This window comes from Poromitra crassiceps, assembly GCF_964638095.1.
Source record: "Poromitra crassiceps genome assembly, chromosome: 4".
NCBI classification, from domain to species: Eukaryota; Metazoa; Chordata; class Actinopteri; order Beryciformes; family Melamphaidae; genus Poromitra; species Poromitra crassiceps.
The window spans coordinates 8,241,188-8,264,629 of record NC_139626.1 but is presented as its reverse complement, the minus strand read 5'-3'; the positions used below and the strand labels follow the sequence as shown (position 1 = coordinate 8,264,629).

The 23,442-nt window shown below is 44.4% G+C and overlaps 1 protein-coding gene across 1 annotated transcript in view; it reads right to left on the bottom strand.

Moving 5' to 3' along the window:
- The window catches only part of srcap (Snf2-related CREBBP activator protein), a gene marked incomplete at its 5' end in the record, with an annotated part of 47,685 nt that extends 26,415 nt beyond the window's left edge, over positions 1 to 21,270 (bottom strand). Inside the window, 19 exons of the mRNA XM_083635740.1 lie at positions 792 to 961; positions 1,800 to 1,986; positions 2,170 to 2,499; positions 3,345 to 3,514; positions 3,645 to 3,781; positions 4,850 to 5,027; positions 5,372 to 5,595; positions 5,793 to 5,960; positions 6,600 to 6,689; positions 7,149 to 7,233; positions 7,791 to 7,960; positions 11,000 to 11,192; positions 11,563 to 11,703; positions 14,138 to 14,323; positions 15,504 to 15,764; positions 16,155 to 16,196; positions 16,916 to 20,205; positions 21,033 to 21,109; positions 21,242 to 21,270. Coding sequence (XP_083491866.1) covers positions 792 to 961; positions 1,800 to 1,986; positions 2,170 to 2,499; positions 3,345 to 3,514; positions 3,645 to 3,781; positions 4,850 to 5,027; positions 5,372 to 5,595; positions 5,793 to 5,960; positions 6,600 to 6,689; positions 7,149 to 7,233; positions 7,791 to 7,960; positions 11,000 to 11,192; positions 11,563 to 11,703; positions 14,138 to 14,323; positions 15,504 to 15,764; positions 16,155 to 16,196; positions 16,916 to 20,205; positions 21,033 to 21,109; positions 21,242 to 21,270 — 6,128 coding nt within the window. The remainder of the gene's footprint in view (positions 1 to 791; positions 962 to 1,799; positions 1,987 to 2,169; positions 2,500 to 3,344; positions 3,515 to 3,644; positions 3,782 to 4,849; positions 5,028 to 5,371; positions 5,596 to 5,792; positions 5,961 to 6,599; positions 6,690 to 7,148; positions 7,234 to 7,790; positions 7,961 to 10,999; positions 11,193 to 11,562; positions 11,704 to 14,137; positions 14,324 to 15,503; positions 15,765 to 16,154; positions 16,197 to 16,915; positions 20,206 to 21,032; positions 21,110 to 21,241) is intronic.
- Positions 21,271 to 23,442: the final 2,172 nt, after the last annotated feature.

The window sequence follows — 23,442 nt, the reverse complement described above, 5'->3', positions numbered from 1 at the left end:
GTGTCAGCGACCCGCCTATAAACCGAGAAGAAGAAAGCTGGCGTCAGCTAGCTGTTAGCTCTGTGCGCTACGTTACTTATGTGGCAATAAAATGCCACCGAATGACCAGATTAGATGGTGAAATCAGACGGTGACACTGACTATCACGTTGTACAACAGCGGGATGGTGTACACAGCATTAATTCTAGCCTCCTTCACTGCCTCGGCCGCCATCTTCTTTGAAAAGTTGAAACAAATCTCGCCTCCTCTCGAGACCTCGACTCTGATTGGCTAAACGGACAGTGACTATCCGACCATCCGATACGTCCATCCAGAAAAAGTTCATCCCTCTTCAACTTTCTGTCCATCAAAACGTATGCAAATTTTCTGGATACGTACGCTTCTGAGTACTCCACGGACAGTCGGACAGCTGTCATTGAAAATGAATGGAAGTGAACAGAGAAATGAACGCACATGGACAGACACCACGGATCAGTGTGGCCAAGGCCTAACCATTGAGGAATACAACATTAAATCATTTAGGGGGTGGCAGTAGCTTAAGAGAGACACTTAGCACCCTGGGGAGGATCCCGTCATAGAAATAACACAGAGTGCAATCCCAGACTAGAAGATGGAATTGAGTGTACGAGTTTGACAATACAGTCTGAATATCAGGCTATGGTTGTACAGGAACGCTCCCAAATGTGAATATGTGTAACTGTATTCATCTGAGGCATGATGATGCTCAGCCATATTCTTCCTCGTATAAATTCCAGTTACAAAAAGCATAGAAGAGTAGCTGGATTGTTTACCTGTTGACCTTCATGCGGACTGGTTTGGGGCGTGGAGCGGGTTCTGGGGACTCCACGATCTCCTGGATCAGTTGGCGGCTGACCTTGTGATGGGGCAGGAAGGTGTCTGCCTGGTGCCGGGACACGCAGGCCTCCAGACTCACCAGGTCAAACATGGACAGGTCACAGCGCTGAGGAACACAAAAACTCAATCAATTGCCTTTTTGTGGACGTGCACTCGCCACACCGTGTGTAGCAACAACTGAAAGGGGAATTCCTGTGTTGCTCTCTCCTGCGCGTAACTCCATTCATTCAACTTCAAAGGAATTGTAGGGACCCGGAATTGTAGGGACTTAAGTTGTATCCTTGGATGCACACAGTCTTAAGGAACACTCCGCCCATTTTCAACCAGCTTTGTATCATTAGAACATCAGTAATATATCAGAAAACTGTAAACGGTTTTGAAGTCTGTCATTTAATTTGACAGTTATTGAGTGTTAAAGTGTGGACCAGTGACATCACTGGTCCACACTAACTCAAATTAATAACTCATTAACTCAAATCAACTCTCAATAACTGTCAAACTAGATGAATGATGAATAGTTTGACAGTTATTGAGAGTTGATTTGAGTTAATGAGTTATTCATTTGAGTTAATGTGGACCAGTGATGTCACTGGTCCACACTTTAACACTCAATAACTGTCAAATTAAATGACAGACTTCAAAACCGTTTACAGTTTTCTGATATACTACTGATGTTCTAATGATACAAAGCTGGTTGAAAATGGGCGGAGTGTTCCTTTAAGAGTTTGCAGAGCAGCGAGGGCGGGATGTTTCAGGCAAGTTTGGTTTGTTGAACTGATCGTCAGCAGACACCCATCTAAATAGATGATCTCGCCCACCGCAATTACACAGACGTCTGGAATGTCGTTCGTACACATCCTATGCTGCAATGCCTAGCAATGCAGTGAACGAGCCACGTGATTTGAATGTGCCGGTGCATTCGGCCACTGGGGGTTAACGCTGACCTTCAAAGGAGAGACCTCTAGGGCGTCCTGCACCAGGGAGGCCGTGTGGAAAACAATGGGCTTGGTGATGAAGGGGGAGTGGATGGGCCGGGGGTCAAACAGGTTGGGGTGGTTGCACACTTTGCGGAGCTGCATCAGGATGTTAATCACAGACATGAAGTGTCCGCTGGCCAACGTCTCCCGGGTCCTGTGAATCAAGAGACAGAAGGTGAGCATGGAAAAAGGAAGCCAGCAATAGGAATAAAGTAATAGAGTTTAACGTGTTCAAAATGGCAGCAAACATTTTCGTTGCGCAGTGGACTCGATGCTGAATTAACTCCTACGTCCACACCTTTCTTTTGATTATTATTATTTTTTTTAATTAACTTACGAGGCCTGTGCCATGAAGTCATCGTAGAGGAATCGCTGCCTCTTGGACAGGCGGCAGCGCACCACGTGCTCGTATTTCTTGGGCATCTGCTTCTCCACGTCGATCTTGATCCTCCTGAGCAGGAAGGGCCTGAGCACCTTGTGGAGCCTCTTGATCAGGCCCTCGTTGTACTCCTGGCTGCCCTCGATCATTCCCGTCAGCGGGTTGGAGAACCACTCCTTGAACTCACGGTGGGAATGGAAGATGTGCGGCATGAGGAAGTGCATCAGGGACCACAGCTCCATCAGGCTGTTCTGGAGAGGGGTTCCCGTCAGCAGCAGTCGTCTGTGGCTGTAACGGGAGAGAGGCCAGAATAGTTTAGGGAACTACACTACAGTTAGTATGCCAAGATTTAGATCATTAGCCTTATAGATGACTGAGGGGAAGACAAGGTGGAGTTCGCATAAGTGATTGTAGATTAATAGGTATTTTCAGTCTACTGAATTTTCGAAATGGTTTTGTACAAAATGTTTTTCTTCACGATGCGTATACTTGAAACGCCACAATACAGCTGAATGCATACAGACATTTCCTGATGAGAAAGATAATTTTTATTTATTTTTTTAGATTTATTTTTTTGGCATTTAATGCTTTATTTGACAGTCAGAGAGAGACAGGAAGGCATGGGAGAGAGAGAGAGGGGAGGACATGCAGCAAATAACCGCAAGCCGGATTGGAACCCGAGTCACTGCGATAAGGACTGAGCCTTTATGGTGAGCCACCGGGAGGCCACGATGAGCAAGATCTTAAAGATTAGATAGGGAATAGAGGCAGAGAATATGTACGTGTGCCCAGAAGCACTACTCATACATACAGAAGACTTTTCATGATATGCTAGCAGGGGCGCTTTGCTACATGAGCACATCAACTTTGGTGATGGCGCCTATTTGACTGAGCCTGTATCCGCCCCACCCACCGATATGAAACTGCAGTGATTTTACAGGATTATGGTTTAGCGTTTTAAAATGCTGCTCTTTATTTCTTTACTTTGTTGAGTGTGCCCAAAATTATTCTTGATGTTTGGAGGTTGGGAGCACCAGAGCTACCAAGTAACAAAGTTCATTTAGAAGCCCTGTGCAGCCTTTGTATGTCTGTTCAGAAGCATTTGAGGAGACGGACACTCAGCTGTTACAGACCTGTTGAAGTTGAGCAGGCTCTGCCAGCGCTGGGACTTGAAGTTCTTAATGTTCTGGGCTTCATCTAGTATCAGGTACCGCCAAGACTTGCGTCTGAACGCCTGATGATCCTGCAGCACCAACTTGTACGATGTGATGCACACATGGAATGCATTTGGCTTGGTCCAGCCCTAAAAAAAAATAAGATGTGGTCCAAAGGTTATGCTCTCATTAAGAAAAGGGAGGGAGAGGGTAAATAAATAGATAAAATCAACCACACCTGTGCTAAACGTGAATCTCCCAAATCAATCTACTTGTTACCTGTCTCTTCAGCTTCCTCTCCTTTTGGCTGCCAAAGTAGGTGAGGATTTTGAACCCAGGACACCAGCGCTTCAGCTCCATCTCCCAATTCAACATCACGCTGGTGGGGACGATGATGAGGTGAGGCCCCCAGTTACCTGAACATAACGGGTTCATTGACAATCAGGAGTCGAACACACAGGAAGGAAAAGGTGCCATTCTCACTTCAATTAATCAATAAAGTCTTATTAGTAGCACAAAATGAAGATCACTATGAACCAAAATGCAAAAGGTATACCGTAAATTCCGGACTATAAGGCGCACCGGTGTATAAGCCGCACCTGCAAAGTTGACTGTTTTTTACATACAGGTGCAGCTCAATGAATTCGAATATTGTGGAAAAGTTATTTGTTCCCCATAATTCCTTTCAAAAAGTGAAACTTTAATAGATTATAGATTCATTACACACTAAGTAAATTATTTCAAGAATTTATTTGTTTAACTTTGCATAAGTTTGGCTTCCAGCTCATAAAACCCCCCAAGACAGTATTTCAACAAATTAAATATCACACACAAAAAACTATTTTCAAAATAGAAATGTCGATCTTCTGAAAAGTTATGGTCATGCCTGCACTCAATACTTGGTCGGGAATAATTTTGCTTTAATTACTGCCTAAAGAAATAACTTCTCCATGTTATTTCCACGATATTCTAATTTTATGAGCTGCACCTGTATATAAGCCGCACCGGACTATAAGCCGCGGGTGTTTTAATGGTATTTTTTTTTTTTTTTTTTTTTGTGTTTTAATGTTTAATTACCATATGTAAGGGTTCATGCACAGAGGGGATTGTCGGGAAAGAGATGGCTGTTTGAGGAAGCTCCCATTTATTAACATTTCAACAAAACAACATAACACAACACCACCTGTGTTGTTTTTTACAGTGCACACAGTGTCCGCGGTGTGGTGAAAAGAGGGCAAGAGAGGAAATTAAAACAGAAGTGGATTTATAGTTATAAAGAGTGCTAAAAAAAGAGAGATTTTTTTTTTTTTTTTTGGGAAAAAATCCATAGATAAGCCGCACCGTTATATAAGCCGCAGGGGCCAAAAAAGCCCAAAAAACGGGAAAAAAGGTGCGGCTTATAGTCCGGAATTTACGGTAATAGCTTACCATTTATTTTACTACACTATTATGAATAAACGGTCATGGGCCTTCACTTCTCTTACCTTTCTCACAGGCGAGGTGAGCTAGCAGAGCGATGGTCTGGATGGTCTTGCCCAGACCCATCTCATCAGCCAGAATGCCATTGAGCTTTTTCTCAAACATGGTGACCAGCCAATCCAGGCCAATGTGCTGGTACTCTCTGAGCGTACCGTGGAGCAGGAAGGGGATGGGCGTCTTGACCTGTTGTCGGACAAGAGGTGAGAAAATGGTTTCAAACTTGCATAATAGGATTAATGTTTAGCCTACTTCAGCTTGCCCAAGGAGTTCCAGCTAGCACTCGTCAGCCTCTTTTAGTGCTATAAAAATAAATATGATTATTACTACTAGTTGTTAAGATTTATTAATATGTATCTCTTGCACATCAACACACAAAAGTAAATGAAGGCCTGCTTTATTTTCTAATTTTGGTGGGTCCCCGGCCTCATAGTAAGAATAGCAATAAGTTCAAATTGGGTAGAACATGTTTAAGAACTCTTAAATTAAGGAATTTGAGGCAAAAACTAGATGAATTGTCTGAGACCGACCTTAGTCGTGGCCAAAGTGTAGCCTTTGGGCTGCAGGCTCTCTGCAGTAGCAGCAATATGGCTGATCTCCTTCTTCGGCCGTGAGCTAGTGGAGGGCGGGCTGTGGTCTCCCTCCTTCAGCAGCTCCTCCATCCCCTCATCTCCACAGTCATCATCATCATCCTCTTCCTCACTCTCTTCATCATTTTCACTGTCATCGTCCTCTTCACTGTCTTCTGGTGCATCTGACAGCAACACATGAAAGCAGGGTTAATTTTAGGGCACAGCCTTTGATGTAAATAAATAAGGAAAGGCAACCCCCTCACGAGAGATCAAAATTAAAGAAATCATTCAATTCTGTCAGAAGACTAAAATACCTCTTGGCTTGTTGGTATAGGCCACATAAACAATTTACAGTAGATTATTTGGAGTTGGTTTATACCTGAGGAGGACGTGTTGCTTTCTACATCGCTCTCATCTTCCTCAGTCTCCTCCTCTTCGTCCCCAGACACCTCAGATTCAGAACTTGCGACAGACGCAGAGGGCTCCTCAAAATCGGAGGCATACGCTCCTTTGTACTTCTCCAGCAGCTCCTCAATACTCATGTCACCTAAGTGTGGAGTGGAGACATGTCAGGGTTTGGGTTGAGCTATTGACTCCTCATGTGTTTGTAAACAGGGCACTGCACGAAATGGAAATGCTTATTCACATGCAGTGAATAGGCACATACACAACACACACATACAGTAGTTACAGCATTAAAACACAAAGTAATAAAAACAAAAAGAGCAGCTCTGGGGCACATATACAATTAATATATAATTACGCTTAAGAAATATTTCCAATTTTCCATGTTCACCGCCATAAAAATTAGATGCCCAGGGGCTCTGCTGTTAAAATGATTTCAGGTTGTGTTCCCCAGCCCTATATATCAAGAATTTCAAACAGACAAAATTGCCTATTAGAAGGTAGTAGTACCCTAGACACAAAATTAAGTAATATACATTTTTGTAAAGAAAAGTGAGTGATGCCGAGTACAGGACCACAAAGCAGGACAAATTGGATGCCGACAATATGTCAATTCCTTTAAACAAATGTTGAATAAAAAAACATGAAGATGTTCCACCGAGACGAAAGGTTACTTTAAACACTACTTTAAACTTCAAAGCAATATGGAACGAGAAGTTACTCAACACAAAGAAGTATGCTGTCCATTTCATTTATGAATGTGAAAATAGCATGCGGCTACCTTCTTTGGCCAAGTCATCCAGTTCCTCTGCGTGATCTACGTTGCCCTCTACTTTCTCCTGGGCGTCTATGGTGTCCTCCTCATCCTTAGCTGAAAACCGGGAAGGAGAAAAGAAAATCATTAAATCATTAATCGACTTTCATGGACTCGCACGAGTCCGTTAATTATTTAGCATTTTTTGTTATGACAAGATGTCCTAAGCACCAAGCTGCTGTCCCAACCAAATATCAGGAGGTTCAAAGAGAACAATGGTGTGGTGTGTGTATATATATATATATATATATATATATATATATATATATATATATATATATATATATATATATTTTAACACTTTATTGGTAACTTTTTCATTTATCAGATGCAACATCAGTATACAATTATCTCGATTCACAAATATCGACAGAAAAATAATCCCAAAAATAATCAGACCGAACAAAACCAAAATCAACATGACAAACGTGTATAGGGATGGTGTATTTTCAGTAGAATCAAATCAAAATCAAAGCAAACAACGGCAAAGTAAAACACTGCTGAGGCCAAGCTTACCGTCCTCTTCGTTGGCAGTGAATTCTCCATCTTCCTCCACTGAGGAGGAGGTCTCGTCGGAGCAGTCTCCGTCTGAGCCAGACTCCTAAAGAACCCAACACATTCAGTGAAATGCAAACAGCTGTGGTCTGCACAATATATCAAACCAACTGAGTGGTTGTTTGTATCGTAAAAACTTAAACAATTTAGTTTTATTGTTGATAATCATTACACTTACTTTAATTACCACCATGAAATAATATCAGTCACAGTATTCAGTCCCTCCAGGAAATTGCGATTTTGTGATCACAATAATTAATACAAATTTAACCAATCTCTATTTGCGGGGGCTTGCAATAAAAAAAAAAAAATCCTGTTATTTGTCAGCAAAAACGGCACAACAGGTTCCTCCACTTGCAATTTAACCTATTAAAAAAAACTTTGCAAATTGCATAGGAATTTCTGAGAAAAGTCAGCATTTTGTATCACAGCGCACACACACACACACACACACACCTCAGCGAAATCCTGGAGGGACTGAGTATTGGCACTGAATACTATGCAAGCCATAACGGTAGCCTGCCATATCATGTAAAGCTAAATATAAAAGTATGGCTTTAAAGCCATTTCACGCCCAGTCAGTTTGTGCAGGGCCAGTTGTACCTGTGGGCGTTTGAGGGTGCGGAGCAACTGGTCCAAGGGCAGCATGCCCTCCTCCTTCAGCAGCTCAATTTCCCTCTGATGGCTCTCGGCGTCGTTGCCCTCCTGCTGCTCCTCCACATCGATGGTCTCCTCGTCGTCCTCCTCCTCACACGGAGGCTCAAAGTCTCGGTCTACATCGGGAAGGGGAGAAAAAAAAAACCATCTTTACATTTTGAAAAAGACTCGGGACATCATTGTGACATTGAGATACAATAGAAATGTATTGTCTTCAGTGCTAATAAAGGCTTTACCCCTTTGGCATCAGGAAGGCATATTTTGAGGGAAATGCCTGAAGTCTGGGGGTAGATTTCAATGACAAAGAGCCATAATAGCTAAGCAAGGTGTTGCTGCACTTCAACAGCATGAGCCACTTGCCAGTAGGGCTGGGTATTGGCAAGGATCTCACGATACGATACGTATCACGATACTTGGGTCACGATACGATTGTATCACGATATATTGCAATGAGATACATATTGCGATATATTGCGATATTCTACAGAATTTACTCAAAATTAAATAATAGAGCTAAAGATACAACACACTGTACCACCCAGGTAGTGTAATAATATGTACATCACTTTATACTGATAAGTTAGTGGACAAATTTAGTCAAAACTACTGAGTGTTGAGTGTTACTGAACGCATCGATATGGGAAATATCGATACAGTATCGATTAGGGGTGGGAATCACCAGATGCAGAGGCCTGGCATGCCATGGCCTGCAAAAAAAGAAAAGAAAAAAAAATCTTTTTTTTTTTAAATATCGCGATACTTGGCATCCAAGTATCGATACAGTATCGGGAAATAAAATATCGCGATATATTGCCGTATCGATTATATTGTCCAGCCCTACTTGCCAGATAATAAATGAAAGGTGGGAGCAGAGTCCTGGGACACAGTGGTGAAGCAGTGCCCAGTCCTTCCTTCCTCTGGATAAACAAAACCCTCGCACCAAAGTAACTGTTCACCGCCATGGCTTTTGGAACCAACAGCCATGGGTAACATGGGCAGCAGGGTGGCCCGACAGGTTTGGCCAGTCTCAGTCCCAGGCCTAACGGCTGCTAAACAGTGGCGCAAAGAAAAATCCCACTAACACTCGACTCAAGATCATCCTTGTTGAGCAAAGACACATTTGAGAAACACAGCTCAGATGAATGATGAGGGAGGATTAGAGTGGAAATGTATTGCTGTACCAAAAGGAGCCTATGGAAGACAGTAACCTTGATGTTAATAAAAGAGCCCTTGGTTTACATAAGACTTTTACCTCTATGGAAGCTTATAGAGTCTGTCACTGGTGCGCGCGTGTGTGTGTGTGTGTGTGTGTGTGTGTGTGTGTGTGTGTAGTAGGGATGGGCATTTCTAGCAAAAACACTAGTCGAAATTCACTGGGCCAATGTCGACCTTTCGTTGGAATTCTTAAAGAGACAGGTGCGGGTAAAAAAACAAACATATATTTAAAAAGAAAAACGATTTTCGACTTTCAATAATAAAAGTCGATCTTGATAATAAAAACGATTACCGTAAATTCCGGACTATAAGACGCACCGGTGTATAAGCCGCGGGACCAAAATTGACTATTTTTTTCTTCTATAAGCCGCACCGGACTATAAGCCGCGGGTGTTTTGATGTTTAATTACCATATGAAAGGGTTCGTGCACAGAGAGGAATGTCGGGAAAGAGATCGCTGTTTGGGGAAGCTCCCATTTATTAACATTTCAACAAAACAAAACAAAAGTCAGGTCACTAATCCCCAGACAAAATCACACAACAATAGGCTACCGTATATGTGCAGCAAACCTGTAACCAGAGAAGTCAAGTCACTAATCCTCGTCTTCCTCTTCTTCCTGCGTACTGAAACCACCAAAGTCCTCATCTTCAGTGTCGGAAACGAACAGGTTCAGGGTGGCTTCGTCAACCACTCTCCTCTCTCCTTCAGGTGCCATGGCACGAGTCCGATACCTCACGAGTCCGACACCTCACGAGTCCGAAAAAAGAGGCTAACTTCCCCCAGACCCTAACCCAAAACCTAACCTCTCCCACCCCCACGCCTAAACCTAACATCCCCCAGACCCTAACCCAAAACCTAACCTCTCCCACCCCCACGCCTAAACCTAACCTCCCCCAGACCCTAACCCAAAACCATGAGGTGTCGGACTCGTGAGGTATCGGACTCGTGAGGTATCGGACTAGGGGGCAGTCCCCGTGGCGTCATCCTCTTCATCCCGCAGCAGTCCAGCGTTTTGGAACCCGTTGGTAATTGTGGATGTTTTCACACTCCTATAATATTCCGTGATCTTCCTTTGTGTGAATTCGCCGAAGTTTGTGATTTTCTCCTGATAGTCGGGAGGGAGTTGTTCAGTAGTTCTCCCCCGGACGGACAGTCCCTTTTGCCCAGGTTACGCGCGGCTGCTCTGTTTGATCGGCGGCTGCTCTCTTTTAATGCGAGATTGACTGCTTTCAACTTGAAAGCTGCCTCGTGTGAATTTCTGCGTACCTTCCCCATGGTAAGTGAGAGTGTTGCTTCTACTGCTCGTCTTGTTGTGAATATTCCTTGATCTTCCTTTGTGTGAATTCGCCGAAGTTTGTGATTTTCTCCTGGTAGTCGGGGGAGGGAGTTGTTGCCCGAGTGGCCGTTTGCTTACCGTAATTACCATATGTAAGTGGTCACGCACAGAGGGGATTGTCGGGAAGAGATGGCTGTTTGAGGAAGCTCCCATTTACCGTATTACAACATTTCAACAAAACAACATAACACAACACCACCGTTGTTTATTTTTACAGTGCACACAGTGTCCGCGGTGTGGTGAAAAGAGGGCAAGAGAGGAAATTAAAACAGAAGTGGATTTATAGTTAGAAAGAGTGCTAAAAAAGAGAGATTTTTTTTTTTTTTTTTTTTTTTTTTCTGAAAAAATCCATAGATAAGACGCACCGTTATATAAGCCGCAGGGGCCAAAAAACGGGAAAAAAGCCGCGGCTTATAGTCCGGAATTTACGGTATTCGAAAATTTGAAATTCGTTGCCCATCCCTAGTGTGTAGCTAATATGACAACGTCCATGTCTGAATCGTTGATTCAGCTCTGAAAGCAATCTCAATAATATAACAGAGCAAGCCCCATTATAATCCATGGAGTCGTTTTTAGAAGGGGAAGAAAAGGGAAACTTCTCACCATCCTCGTCAACGGTAGCTGGGAGAGATTTTCTGGGAGGCGAAGCTACAGTTTCGGTGGGCATGGTGGGTGCCAGGGACTGGCTGAGGAGGTCAGAGTATTTCTCCGTCTGGCCAACAATGAAGTCCAGCTGAAGGTCCAACGCCTTCTTCCTCTTTTCCTCCAGTCTAGACTGCTGCTTGTACTGTACCACCTTTGTCATAAAAAACAAAACTTAATACAGCCTACACCAGAACTCAATCAATACATTTTATATTTATATGAGAAAAAAAGAGTTGAAGAGTGGGACAGCATATGTGAAGGGGGGGGGGGGGGGGGGGGGGGATGGGCTCTAACACTAGTTCACAAATTCCACAACAGTATTCTCTCATTTTAAATTGGTGAACGGACACCTCAATCTGGGTCAGTCTGAGTGTAAATACTTCCTGTTCGTCTGAAAAGTAGGTCTTATTTCTATTTTAAAGCAGAACAAATAAAATCAAAGACAGAGCAGAATCCTTTCACTTTAGGCTGAATATTCAACCCGAGTGGTTTGTTTGCCAGGTTTAGTGAGTCATCTGTACCTTCTCAACGCTGCTCCAGAAGGCCCGGACCTCTTTTGCAATGGAAGAGGCAACTCTCCTGATTTTAGCATGCTCGTCTCTCTTGGCCTTTTCTTCTTTCTGCCTCAGCTCTTCATGGTGTCTCACCACCATGCGCGCCACCTAAAACACATATCCATTGTTACATGCAATTCCACACAAATAAGAGTGGCAATAATACATAATCCAGACCATATTTAAGCTACGTTCACAATAGTGCTCAATTTTGATTTATTGCTGACATCCGATTTTGTTTGTGCGTTCATATTTGTTAAATGTGGCCAGTATCAGATTCCAGTGTGAACTGGTCACGGTCCTGAACTGAGCCGCATGCACAAAAGAACAATAAGACGTCAAACCCAGCACGTACGGACGTAAACATTGAGGCCACTGAAGTCAGCGTTTACGGTTTCATTTTATAAGTTGATGTGCAGTGGAAGCCAGCGAATTTGTGAGCAGACGATAATGACAATGAGGAGATAGAAAGCTTTCAAACACAGACCGGTTATGATGCCCACTCAAGTTTTGCTTACTCAGGTCCCTGAGAACCAACATGCTTAAAAGGTTCTCAGATATCTGGGACCCGGGCGGCTTTAGCTCAGGAGGTAGAGCGGGTCGGCCAATGACGCAAGGGTTGGCGGCTCGATCCCTGCTCCCTCCCAGCTGCTGTCGCTGTGTCCTTGGGCAAGACACTTAACCCTCCTTGCTCCCGATGGTGTGTAGGCACCCTGCGTGGCAGCCTGCCGCCATCGGTGTATGAATGGGTGAATGTAGACTATCTACTGATTGTAAAGCGCTTTGGATAAAAGCGCTATATAAATGCAGGCCATTTACCATTTACAACCTACTTTGACGAGGTTAAGAATGATAAGTGACTGGGGTTGGGGATGATGGATGGCTCGCCCAGTTGGTATCCCATGGACCCCTTAGGCGGGATCCCAGGTACACGATATATTTTATAAACACATAAGCACCTTATGCGGCTGATAGCACGTTATATAGTTGAATGTTAATGATTGAGCCTGTTTGTCTTTTTCGTATATTGTTCTATAAAAAATGGAAAATAAAGTATTAAAAAAAAAAGTTTTGCTTACAAAACACCCCAAATACTTATGAGGTCTAAGAGCTTACTGTCCGGCCTCCACTGACTATTCCATCACAGCTGTCTTCCATATTTGTATTCACTGAGTGAATCCCACCTGTGCAGAATTGTGACGAATGTCAATCTAGAGCAGTGGTTCCCAAATGGTGTGCCGTGACACAAGTCCAGGTGCGTCGTGGGATTTTGTGACAACCAGGGCTTAAAGTGAGCTGCCTTGGGGCCATCATAAAAGGGGACTCAGCTATAGATTTATGATGAAAGATAGAAAATTACGTCACTATTCTAACTGGTTAAACCTGGGAATTACGTGCAAATGGGCCCAAAACACTCTTCTATGACCTCTATGGCTCAATAGATGAATGGACTCTTCCATCTCTAGCGCAGGCGAGTCTGCGTGCGCTCAGCGCTTGAAAGCCAGACTCCCGAGTGGAGAGGACACACACACACACACACACACACACACACACACACAGGGAAGCATTAACTTCTCCAGGTAACGTGGTGCAATTCAACACAACATCAAACAGTTTAACAGCATTGTCAGGGCACATTTCAAACTATTTCATAGGGAAAAAGACAAAAAGTAAAGCAATCATTTTACTTTCACTTTTGTCTGTTAGCTGATGGGAGCGCTTCCCCCCCAGAAAACAGACAAAGAGAATGGTGATGATAGAGACACTGCGGAGCGCGTCATCTTTCAGAAACCACGCACAAAACGGGGGGAAACAGAAACTCCCCTCCCCCCAATCCTGGCGCTCTCCTATGTCCCGTGCTTTGGTTGCAGACAAAGATCATATATACGGAACATGAACACTCCAACTTACTTCCTTGACAGCTAGATCCACATTTTTCTTCTCGCCAATTCTCAATGGCTTCCTTGTTTTGCTCGGGAGTACAACAAAACTTTAATTGGCAATTTTTTACATTTGTTGTCTGCGCAGCCCACCACACAACAGTGATTAATAACAGAGCAATTTACATTATTTTTGTATAAAATAATGTAGATTGCTCTGTTACTCTGCTTAAACAATTAATTGGGTTGAGTAAATGGTATGTTGCTGCTGTGATATAATTTTACAACGTTTCAAATGAATTCCTGAATTATTTTGTTGAGTAAATATGCTTGTTAAGTGAATAAACATCATTTACAGACTATTTTACATGTATATGAATACAGGTGTGCCTTGAGATTTTGGCTCGTCCTTTGGTGTGCCGTGGCCACAAACAGTTTGAAAACCACTGATCTAGAGTGTTGTAAAAGTCGCATGAATAGAGTCCCATAAGTCCCTATGTCTCGACCTCTTCCCAGTCACATATGAGCAAAAAAAAAATCAGATTAGGGACACTTTTGCCTGCAGTGTGAACGCTATCAGAATACAGTATGTGTATATACAGTATGTTAGTGTTTCAACTACTTCACAAGGTCTATGTGAAAGGGAAACCGGCTTGTCCTACCTTTCTAGCCACCCCCCTCTTCCAGCGCCTCTCCTGGGCGAAGTCAGCAGAGAGCCATTGCATCTCCTCACACAGGTAGTCCCAGTGGACTTTGGGTCGCACCGGCTCCGGCAGGCGGGTCAGACGCTTCATAGACCAAAAGCCCTCCCGCTTCATCGCCTGGGTACGATGTTCTATGTCTGCTTCCTATGGGACACAATGGAAAACAACTCAAAGAATTCAATCCAAGGTGCTTCACACAAACAATTTAAGAAGTCAGCATGCTAGAACAATGTTTCTGAAATGATGGGTCAGGATTCCATTGGGCTGCAGTTCTACACCTGGTAGATCTGAAAATAATAATAGTCGTCATGCATTTTAATGAATCTTGAACCCAGATGTCGCTCTACAGCACGGGTTGAAAATCATATGAATTTAAAGAAGAATCAAAGTATAATTCCTGTTATTTTAAAACGGGGCCTTAAATAGCTGTGACAATAGCCATTTCAGTTATAATAGTCCATCTCATACTTTATCGTTGCTCACAAACTTCCTCGTTTACTCTGCTGTCTGCCAGCCTTCTGCTACATTCATGTCACATCCAAACATGTGGAAGTAGAGGATGACAGGTCATCGCTGCAACTTGAAAACATTTAACTCATTGAGTTAATTCTCATGATCCTTTTTGAATTAAAAACCAACCATAAATGAACTACAGCAGATATTTTTCACTATTAGTAAGTAGGGTCGATTGTATTAGTCTGAATGCAACTGATAGTTTTGATTTTAATTAATGCTGGATTCCCTGCTATGTTTCCCGCTTGTGTACTGTTGACACACCGCCATCATTTGTGAGGTCAAGTGGGAGATATCGGAGCCCACAAAAATTCCCCTATATCTGATATGTATTTATTATTAGGGGGCTAACAATTTAGTTTTTTCCCAGTCCCATTGATAGTAAATCCAATATGACATGACGTGATTGTGGAATCGAGGTACCTGAACTACCTATTCAACATGATGACACTAGTAGAAAATAACACATTCACATCCCTTGCACCGTTGGAGAGTAGTGCTTCCTGAGGACTGGTAGTACTTATGAGACTGATAAGAACTTACAGGGGACTAAGTAATTAAATAAATTATCATCAGTAGTGATCAGCCAATCAAACAGGGAAATAACATACATTTTGGATGAAAAATAGATGCACACTGTAATACTTTACACAGATCCAATTGATCTTTTCTAATTATAAAGTCCCTTAATCCTCCTCTCATATGAGCAGCCTGTAAACACTGTTATTTCTTCTAAACCCATCTTGGTTTCTACATTCCGGTTAGACAAAGAAAGTTCAAACAAGAGTACTACATCTTTCGGCCCACTCACATGTTTAGCCAACTCCGCCATGTCCCGCTCCCCGCGCGGCCGATGGGGTGTGGTCTGGTCCGACGGGGAAGAGGAGGAGGAGTAGCCGCCTGCTCCGACAGAGGAGGGAGAGAGGAACTTGCCTTGGGGACCCCGGAAAAGAGGGGAGGCCTTCTCCCCACGGGGTGTAGACCAATCACTTGCGGATGACGGACCAGGGGAGGATGTAGATGGTGAGACAGGAGAACTCGGCGTGACCCTCTCTGCTATCCACTGGCGTACCTAAAGGCAAAGGGGGCGAAGGATGAAGAGGAATTATTCATTAATTTTGAACAGGGTTACAGGAGTCACATGACAAAAAAGGGAATAAAGTAACATGCATGGATTCAGTTAGAGCAAGCCTATAAAAAAAAAGAAAGAAACGGCAATGAGTCTGAGCGTGCTCCAGAATGATGTATTGGCCATGAGTGAGCGCACCCCCCCCCCCACCCACCCCCAACTCTCCTTCTCATGCAAAGCACAACCCTAAAGTGTCAGAGAGAGGAACACCCCCCAGAAGTTGAGATGCTACATGTCAGAAGCAGTGCCAGTGCGCGATTAGGATGTGCTCATGAAGATCCTGTTAAAGAGTGAGTGAGCCTATCAGGGTGTCTGACAACAACCTCTACTTACCTTTAAGAACAGTGCCTTTCTGTCTGTCCTGTTCTGTCCATGCTGGAAAACACACATGGCTTAGCATGCGGCCAACTTAAAAAGGAATAAATCACTATATAATCCAAAAAACACTGTTTTCATACACGTTGCATTAATGAGAGTTGCATGCAAAAAAAATTAAATACTGTGAGAAGTGAAGGTAGAATGATGCCATGTAGAAAGACAGTGACGACATGCCAACATTATTAATTCACATGGAAAAAAGCATCGGGAAATTATTGAGTATCACTGTTGCCTATTAATTAATTTGATGGCCAACTCGAAAGCTTTAAAAAAAATTGCATAGTGAGACCAGACCAACTCTTTGGCTTTGGTTATAGTTAAGACTTGCCAATTCAATTTGTCATTCAGATTAATAAGAATAACAGTTACTGTAATGGCTTTGCTGAAAATATTGTGAGATACACTGGACAGTGACTGCACAGAAACACATGTGATCCAATCAGAACTGATTCTGAACACAGCTGCCATGACGGTAGATATACCAAGAGCCCCTCTTTACATCTCTCCGATTCATCAACGCATGTTGATGCGCAACATGCGTTTTCAAATCCAAACCAACTCTCTTCCTGCCTCTCTAGACCCATATGACTAGTCTAGGACTAAGTCCTGTCGAAAGTAACCCTCTTTCCCCTGTCTCCGCTACTCTCCATCAGTGTCACCCTTAAATACAATTGATTGAATAAATGGATTGTACATTCTCCTTTAAAAAAAAATACCTTCTGTGCTGAGCTGGGGGTGACCATCCCGCATTCGGGTTTGTCAACTTCCGGTTCTTCGTCACTGCCCTCCTCTGGACTGCTAGCCTGCCCTATGGTGACTTCCTGGGGCCCGACGTCTCCCGGCGGCTCGTCTTGCTCCATCTCCTCGCTGTCGTCCTCCACACTCTGACAGAGCGAGTCAGGTTGGCTGGCAGGATGTTTAGAACTGGAGGAAACTGGAACGTCACATGGGGTGGTGGTGGCATCTTTAGGGGTGACAACATTTCGGGGCACAGGCTCCGCTTCTCTCGTCACAATTAAGGCCTCTTTGTCACATTGGCTGTGTGAGGTTGTGGCAGGCGCAGGTGCAGGCTGGCGAAGCGGGGATGGGCTGTACAGAGTATAAGTAGTGGGCTGCTGTGTCTGGGTGGTTGGGAGTGCTGCTGTAGCAGAGGTTTTATTGACTGAGCACTGCGTCTGATCTTTCTGGCTGCTAACAGCCTCAGACTCACGACGTACAGAGTGTGCTGCTGCTGAGACAGTTTGGGGAAGGCACCCTTCAGACACTGTGCCAGATCCGGAGCCGTGGGCATTGGCTAGCATGCCGGCCGCATTCTGTTGCCTGGACACCTTTGCCAAAAGGGAGGGCGGGGTTTTCAGGAGGGGCGTCTCCCCCTTTTTGAGGAGCAGCAGCTTTGGGTTTATATCACCAGAGGAGTGGGCGGAGCAGAACGCCTCAGGTTTGGTCTCTGTGGTCCCAACAACAACAACAGTCTTAATATTCTGTGATGGAGTCTCTGTCAAAGTAGGTTTTTCTTTGGTCCCTTCGTGCGAAGAAACAGAGGCCTCAGGCTTTACGGCACTTACAACAGTGACTCCTGGCGACTGTTTTAGACACGGCTGATTTTCGATATGGGAAACATGTATTGAAACGGCAAGGGACGAATCCACCCCCACCTCCTCTTCCATGACTACCTCCATCGGCGAGAGCAGAGACAGTGAAGCAGCTGTCGCATCCTCTTCCTGATTCTCGGGAAGCGTTTGAGTTAGAGTGGAAGCGCTCACCTCCGTTTGATCGGAGAGTGCCGCGTCGGTCTGCAGACACGCTGCCAAAATGTGTGCATCGGTGTCAGTCTGTACGACGTAGTCTGCCCTCTCTGCGTCAGTCTGTATGACGGCGACTGAATCAGGTGCAGCAGCAGCAGCAGCTTCGACGAAACAAACCTCACTCGAATCAGCCACTTCAACCGCTTGGTTAGCATCCAATAATAAATGCTGCCGCACAGCAGCGATCATTGTGTTCTGCATGGACATGATATGGGAATTACTGTTAGAGCACATCTCCATTTCATTTGTGTCGTGTGATGAAGAGAGGAGGACCTGTTGGGAAATTATGACATTGTCACTTTCATTAATAGTGTGAAGAGAAGGTTCAAGATGTGACTCAAGCTCCTCTTTGCCAGTGTACTCGTCAGGGTGCTCTAATAGTGCGTTGAATAAGTTCACTTCATAGCCGGGGGAGTGGGGCATCTGTACACTACCACTGGCACAGATTGTTTCTTCAGCGACCTCCTCCACCAGGCCGCATATCTCGTACACTTCTACAGGTTGTGAGTCTATCTCAATATGCGACTCAATGCTTTCTTCATACAGCTTTGGTTCTCCAGTAGAGAATCCAGAGCTCAGTTCACTAACAACGGCAGCCTCGCAGACACTGCCATCCTCCTGCTGTAAGAGGTAACTCTGATTCAGATGCAGGTCTGACCAGTGGCCACTGATATGAGCCGCCTCCCTGACAATGACAATTCCTTGAGCCTCGGCTGAGTGCACAAGCTCAGAGATCAGTGGAGTCACTACTGCTTGGTCTTGGTCGGCAGGATGAGATGTTTCTGCCACAACAAACTGCTGCGCCTGCCTCGAGTCTACTAGGTCTGTATCCAATAGATGGGGGCCAGAAGCGGTTTCTGTGGAACTCGCCTGTAGGAAAGAGCAATCTGGCTGCACTGTGAAGACAGATGAGGAAGTGGCTGTGTTGGTTTGCTCATCATCTCCTTTGCTCAGCACCATCAGCTCTCCGGCTGTGGGATGGCAGCTCTTCTGGATGTTCTCCTTTTCCTCTTGGTCATCTGTGCTGCTGGAAATGTCGTTAGCAGGGCAAGTGTAGACTCTATACGTTGTTTCTACTGCCTTTGGGGGCTCAAGTATTTCAGATGAGGGAGGTTGTGTTTCTTTGTGAGAGGTTTCCACAAGCTCTTTAAAATGCTCGAACAACTCAACTGATTCCATGGCATTTGCTCCCTGTGTTTCACTGGCATCATTTGAGATCTGCTCGATGATTTCGAGCTGTGTTGAAAGGTCAGTTTGTTTGCTCTCACTATTGGTGGATAAAGGTACAGGTACTGGGGGTAGGGGCGGTTTGGAGTTTTGGTGACCACCCGCTTGCTCCACAGCATCAGATGGAGGTATGTGACTGCCTTTGTTAGCCTGAGCACATGACTCCTGTTCCATACCCCCGTCTTCTGTGGTATCTTTGACTGTAAAATCAACACTGGATTGCAGGACGGGAGGAGAGGCGGCTGTGGAGCAGACTTGAGGGTGGGGTAGTGGGAGGATATTTCCGACCGTGTGTTCTCCACCCAGTCCCTTCTGTGTTGTTCCAGTCTCTGGTTTGTATTCCAATGTGTCTCTGTTTGGGACTGGCCGTCTCCCCTCTGCCCCAGTAACGACGACAAGTCCACCAACCTCTGCCAGTGGCCCAATCGGGTTTGTCTGACTATCTGAGTGGCTTTTTTCTCGACCAGTTTGTGACCCGTAATGCAGCTCTGGCGCCGTCCTATCGGCCTGTGTGTCTGAGGGGGGCCGAGGAGGAGGAGGAGGAAAGGGAGCCGGGACCCGCTGCGTCTCAGCAGAGGGACTGCAGTCCTCAATGAGCGATGTTGGCAAGGATCCTCCATGTTGGACACCCTCGACAACACTCTCCACCGTGGGCCCTTCTTCAAGGAGGCCATGCGTGTTACCGCTGATCGGGATAATCTCAGATGATGAGGTGGTCGGGGGGGCCTTCTCCATGCCGAGGAATGCTGAGTCGTGGCTCTGCGGCGATGGCACCTTGGACGGGTTGGTGAGTGGTGGGACTGGGCAGGGGGCAGCTGCGACCGACTGCGGGGCATGCTGAGGTGACCCCCGAGCCACATTCTGTGCAGCCTGGGGGTCTTCGCCCAGCACATCCACAGCCGGAGGGGCGCACTGCTGCACCGCCCCCTCCCCAGAGCTTCCTCCCCCTGTGCTGCCCCGGCTACACACTGCACCTGGGGGATGATACAGGATGTTACTTAACTGTCTGGACGCAGTTGGGAATTTATTAAAAGTTAAAAAAGGGACAGGTGGAAAATCTCTTTGAACAGGGGTTCACAGCAGTGGGTTTTCAGGCCGAAACCCAAATTGGCATGCAGAGCGCACAACTTTGTATCACTGATGACATCACTGTCACTGATGATGTCTCAATGCCTATGACATCATCAGTGCCTATGACATCATCAGGGATGTCATATTGATTTTGTTCAATAATGAAAAATTGAAACAAACAAGACAGACAAAGCCCAATTGCTGCCTTTTATATAAATGGTAGCCTTTTCACTGCCCACCAGCCATTAAATTCACTAGATAAAATAGGGAAAAAAGGCTTAAAAGTGGTATGGCACCCAAATCTACTTGTAGGTCAAAAACATAACCAATTGTACTCATAAAACAAAGCAAAAAACAAACAATAGATACTATCTCAGACAGATAGTAAAGCCTTATGCTTTGGTTCAAAAATAATATACATGTAGTAATTAAAAAAAGTTGTAATTTCAATACATGGTATAATCCCACAATGCCTTGATTTCAGTTCCAACAGTGAAATTTCAAACTTTCTTTCTATGTCCCCTATTTTTATGAACAGCTTGTCATGGAAAGGTCATGTTTGGATAAAACATCACAAGAAATACACCACAAAGAAGCATTTATCAAACGTACTGGTATACATGTATTTTCCTTCACTGTTTAGCATTCTGTGTCTGGTACCTCACCATGATTTATATGCAATGCATACATACTGGATTAACCTAATGTGTTTTGAGCAACAACTTCTCACCTGTCTGTGGTGTGAGACAGAGATCCTCCTTACTTTCTACTTCCAGGATGCTGAGATTATGGTCCCCACCACATATTCTGAGGAAACGAAAATAGTTCACAGTTGGTAACACGATTCATGAAAACAAATTAGCTACTATCTCTCTTCTCTCCACTTTACCATCAATTAAATGTTCTCAATTAGCAAGCTATCAGGCTAGCCACACAGACTGGTTCAGGTTAGGTGGATCATTTGTCATGGTATATCTGGTTTTCGGAATGAACCTGATCAAAGCATGACAAGTTACAAATGTATCCAACTGGTAAACAGAAATATTACAGTGTGTGGAACGGTAAGTAACGTTACCATGTCACGTCACGAGAATAGCAATAGCACCCAGATGGCTAGGTTAGCTAACTAGTGGCTAGCATGAAGGCTATTTATTTAGTTGTGTCAGAATGGGTATATTGCAGCAGTCGTTAAAATACTCCGTAAGGGAGCACCAAACGAGCAGCTCGGTAGCTGTAAGTTAGCATTTGCTGCAGTCGCCACTCGAAGACTTTAGAATTCTGCAGCACGCGTTTCCAAGCTAAAAGCCGGCGACCTGGCGCGCGGGCCTCCAGTCATTCATTTCATACTCGCGTAAATGAAAATGTTATTCATTGTGGCCAGTGGCACCCCACATGAACTTAACGTATACACAACACAGACTAGCCCAATACATATTTCACATTAATTCAGTAACGATGGCAGTGCATTGGCTGCGTAAAATTAAACAATTGTCGCCTTTCTATTCTTGTCACAGTGTGCCAATGACACCACAAGTTGGGAATCATGTTCTTGATGAGAGGTAGATAACTGGGACGGTAGCCAACGTGAACGTTTAACGTTACTGATTTGGTTAGCTAAGTTAGCCAGCTAACCGTTAGCTTGTGCAGGCACTGCTTGGCTGGCACGATTGGAAAGATTGCTAACTAGCAAGCTAGAAGAGTTGGTAGTCTATGGTAGGTGCATTCGTTGGATGCGCAGGCGCCCCATCCCACCCGCAGTTATGTAACGCTCCTGCTTGAAAGAAGCCAGTTTTAGGCCCAACATATTTGATAACGTGACTTTACAATGAGACAAATCATCCCCAAAAGTAGCATTAAAACCCGCTTCTCCATGCACTACTGAGGGGACAATCACTCGTGACGTCATTGCGCGGGGTCAAATCTCTAACCACGAAAATATATATATTAAAAATATGCAATGTCAACGACTGACAATTATTGCTTGCTAACTGAAAATATTAAAGGACACAAAAAACAATGTTACAAAGTTCCATATAAATTTTGCAATGATTATAAGGGGGACTCAGGGGGGTCCAAGGCACCCCACAGCTCTCTCTTCAGCAGCGACGGAAAGGGAAACGGTGGTTCCGTGGTCTTTTTAGTACGTTAACTACCATTTAAAACCGATTATGTTCAATATCGGGCCCTTGTTATTTAGCGACTTGCAGTGTTACATTGTAACGGCAAAAGCTTTGTTCGTAGTCTGTTGAAATACACAATTTTGCAATATGATTGTGTCCCTCTTCAATCCCCCCCCCTAGTGTCCCCCTAATACTTCCTCCATGCCCCCCCCCTCTCAAGGCCGCCATCTTAAGTTCCCACCTACCTGAATTCTCCGACCAATTTTCTTTTACTAAATTGTCATTGAAGGAGTCGTCATCCGCAAAAAATCGCACTCAATCCGTGAAGATAGTAATCCAAACTGTCTCCCGGTACCCAACGAGGTACAAGTAGGTCGGTGGGAAGAAGTTAAAATACGGACCGGGAGAGAGTGGGTTTCGGCGCAGAATGTAGCGGTTGCGGGGAGGAGACTTTTCGCAGCGAAATGGTGGAGGACCGCTGCTGACAAAGTGCATAACAGTGAAATCTCGCGAGATAGCGTCCAGGCGCGCTATTTGAAAAAAATAATATATTTTTCCACATAATGCACGTTCTCTTACCAATTCAATCAAGTAAGCTCTAATTGTCAGCGGGAGATATTATATGATATATCATCGTCTAATTCACAGAAAACCCACTGCCTTAAATATTGATATATAATTGGTTTATTCTTACCGTAGCACCCGTTACCGCTGTTGGGACCGAAATCATTTGAAGGATGAATTTGCTCCTTCACTTTGATCATGAAAATGATGATCAGAGGAACAGGACAGTCGGTCTATTTCTCAGGGTCTATATAACGTTAAGAGGTTTCAGGGGTATTGTTAAAGGAGGAGTCCTTATAATAATCAATAAATTCAAGGTGAAATGTCTAGTGCCCCCCCCCCCCCCCGTTAATTGAACAGATAAAAAAAAGAATTGATAGCTTCCAATGTGAGTTGATCCCGTTTTTGCCTTTTGGTCCGAGTCTGGATTACTTGATGAATCAGTGCAGGAAGAAT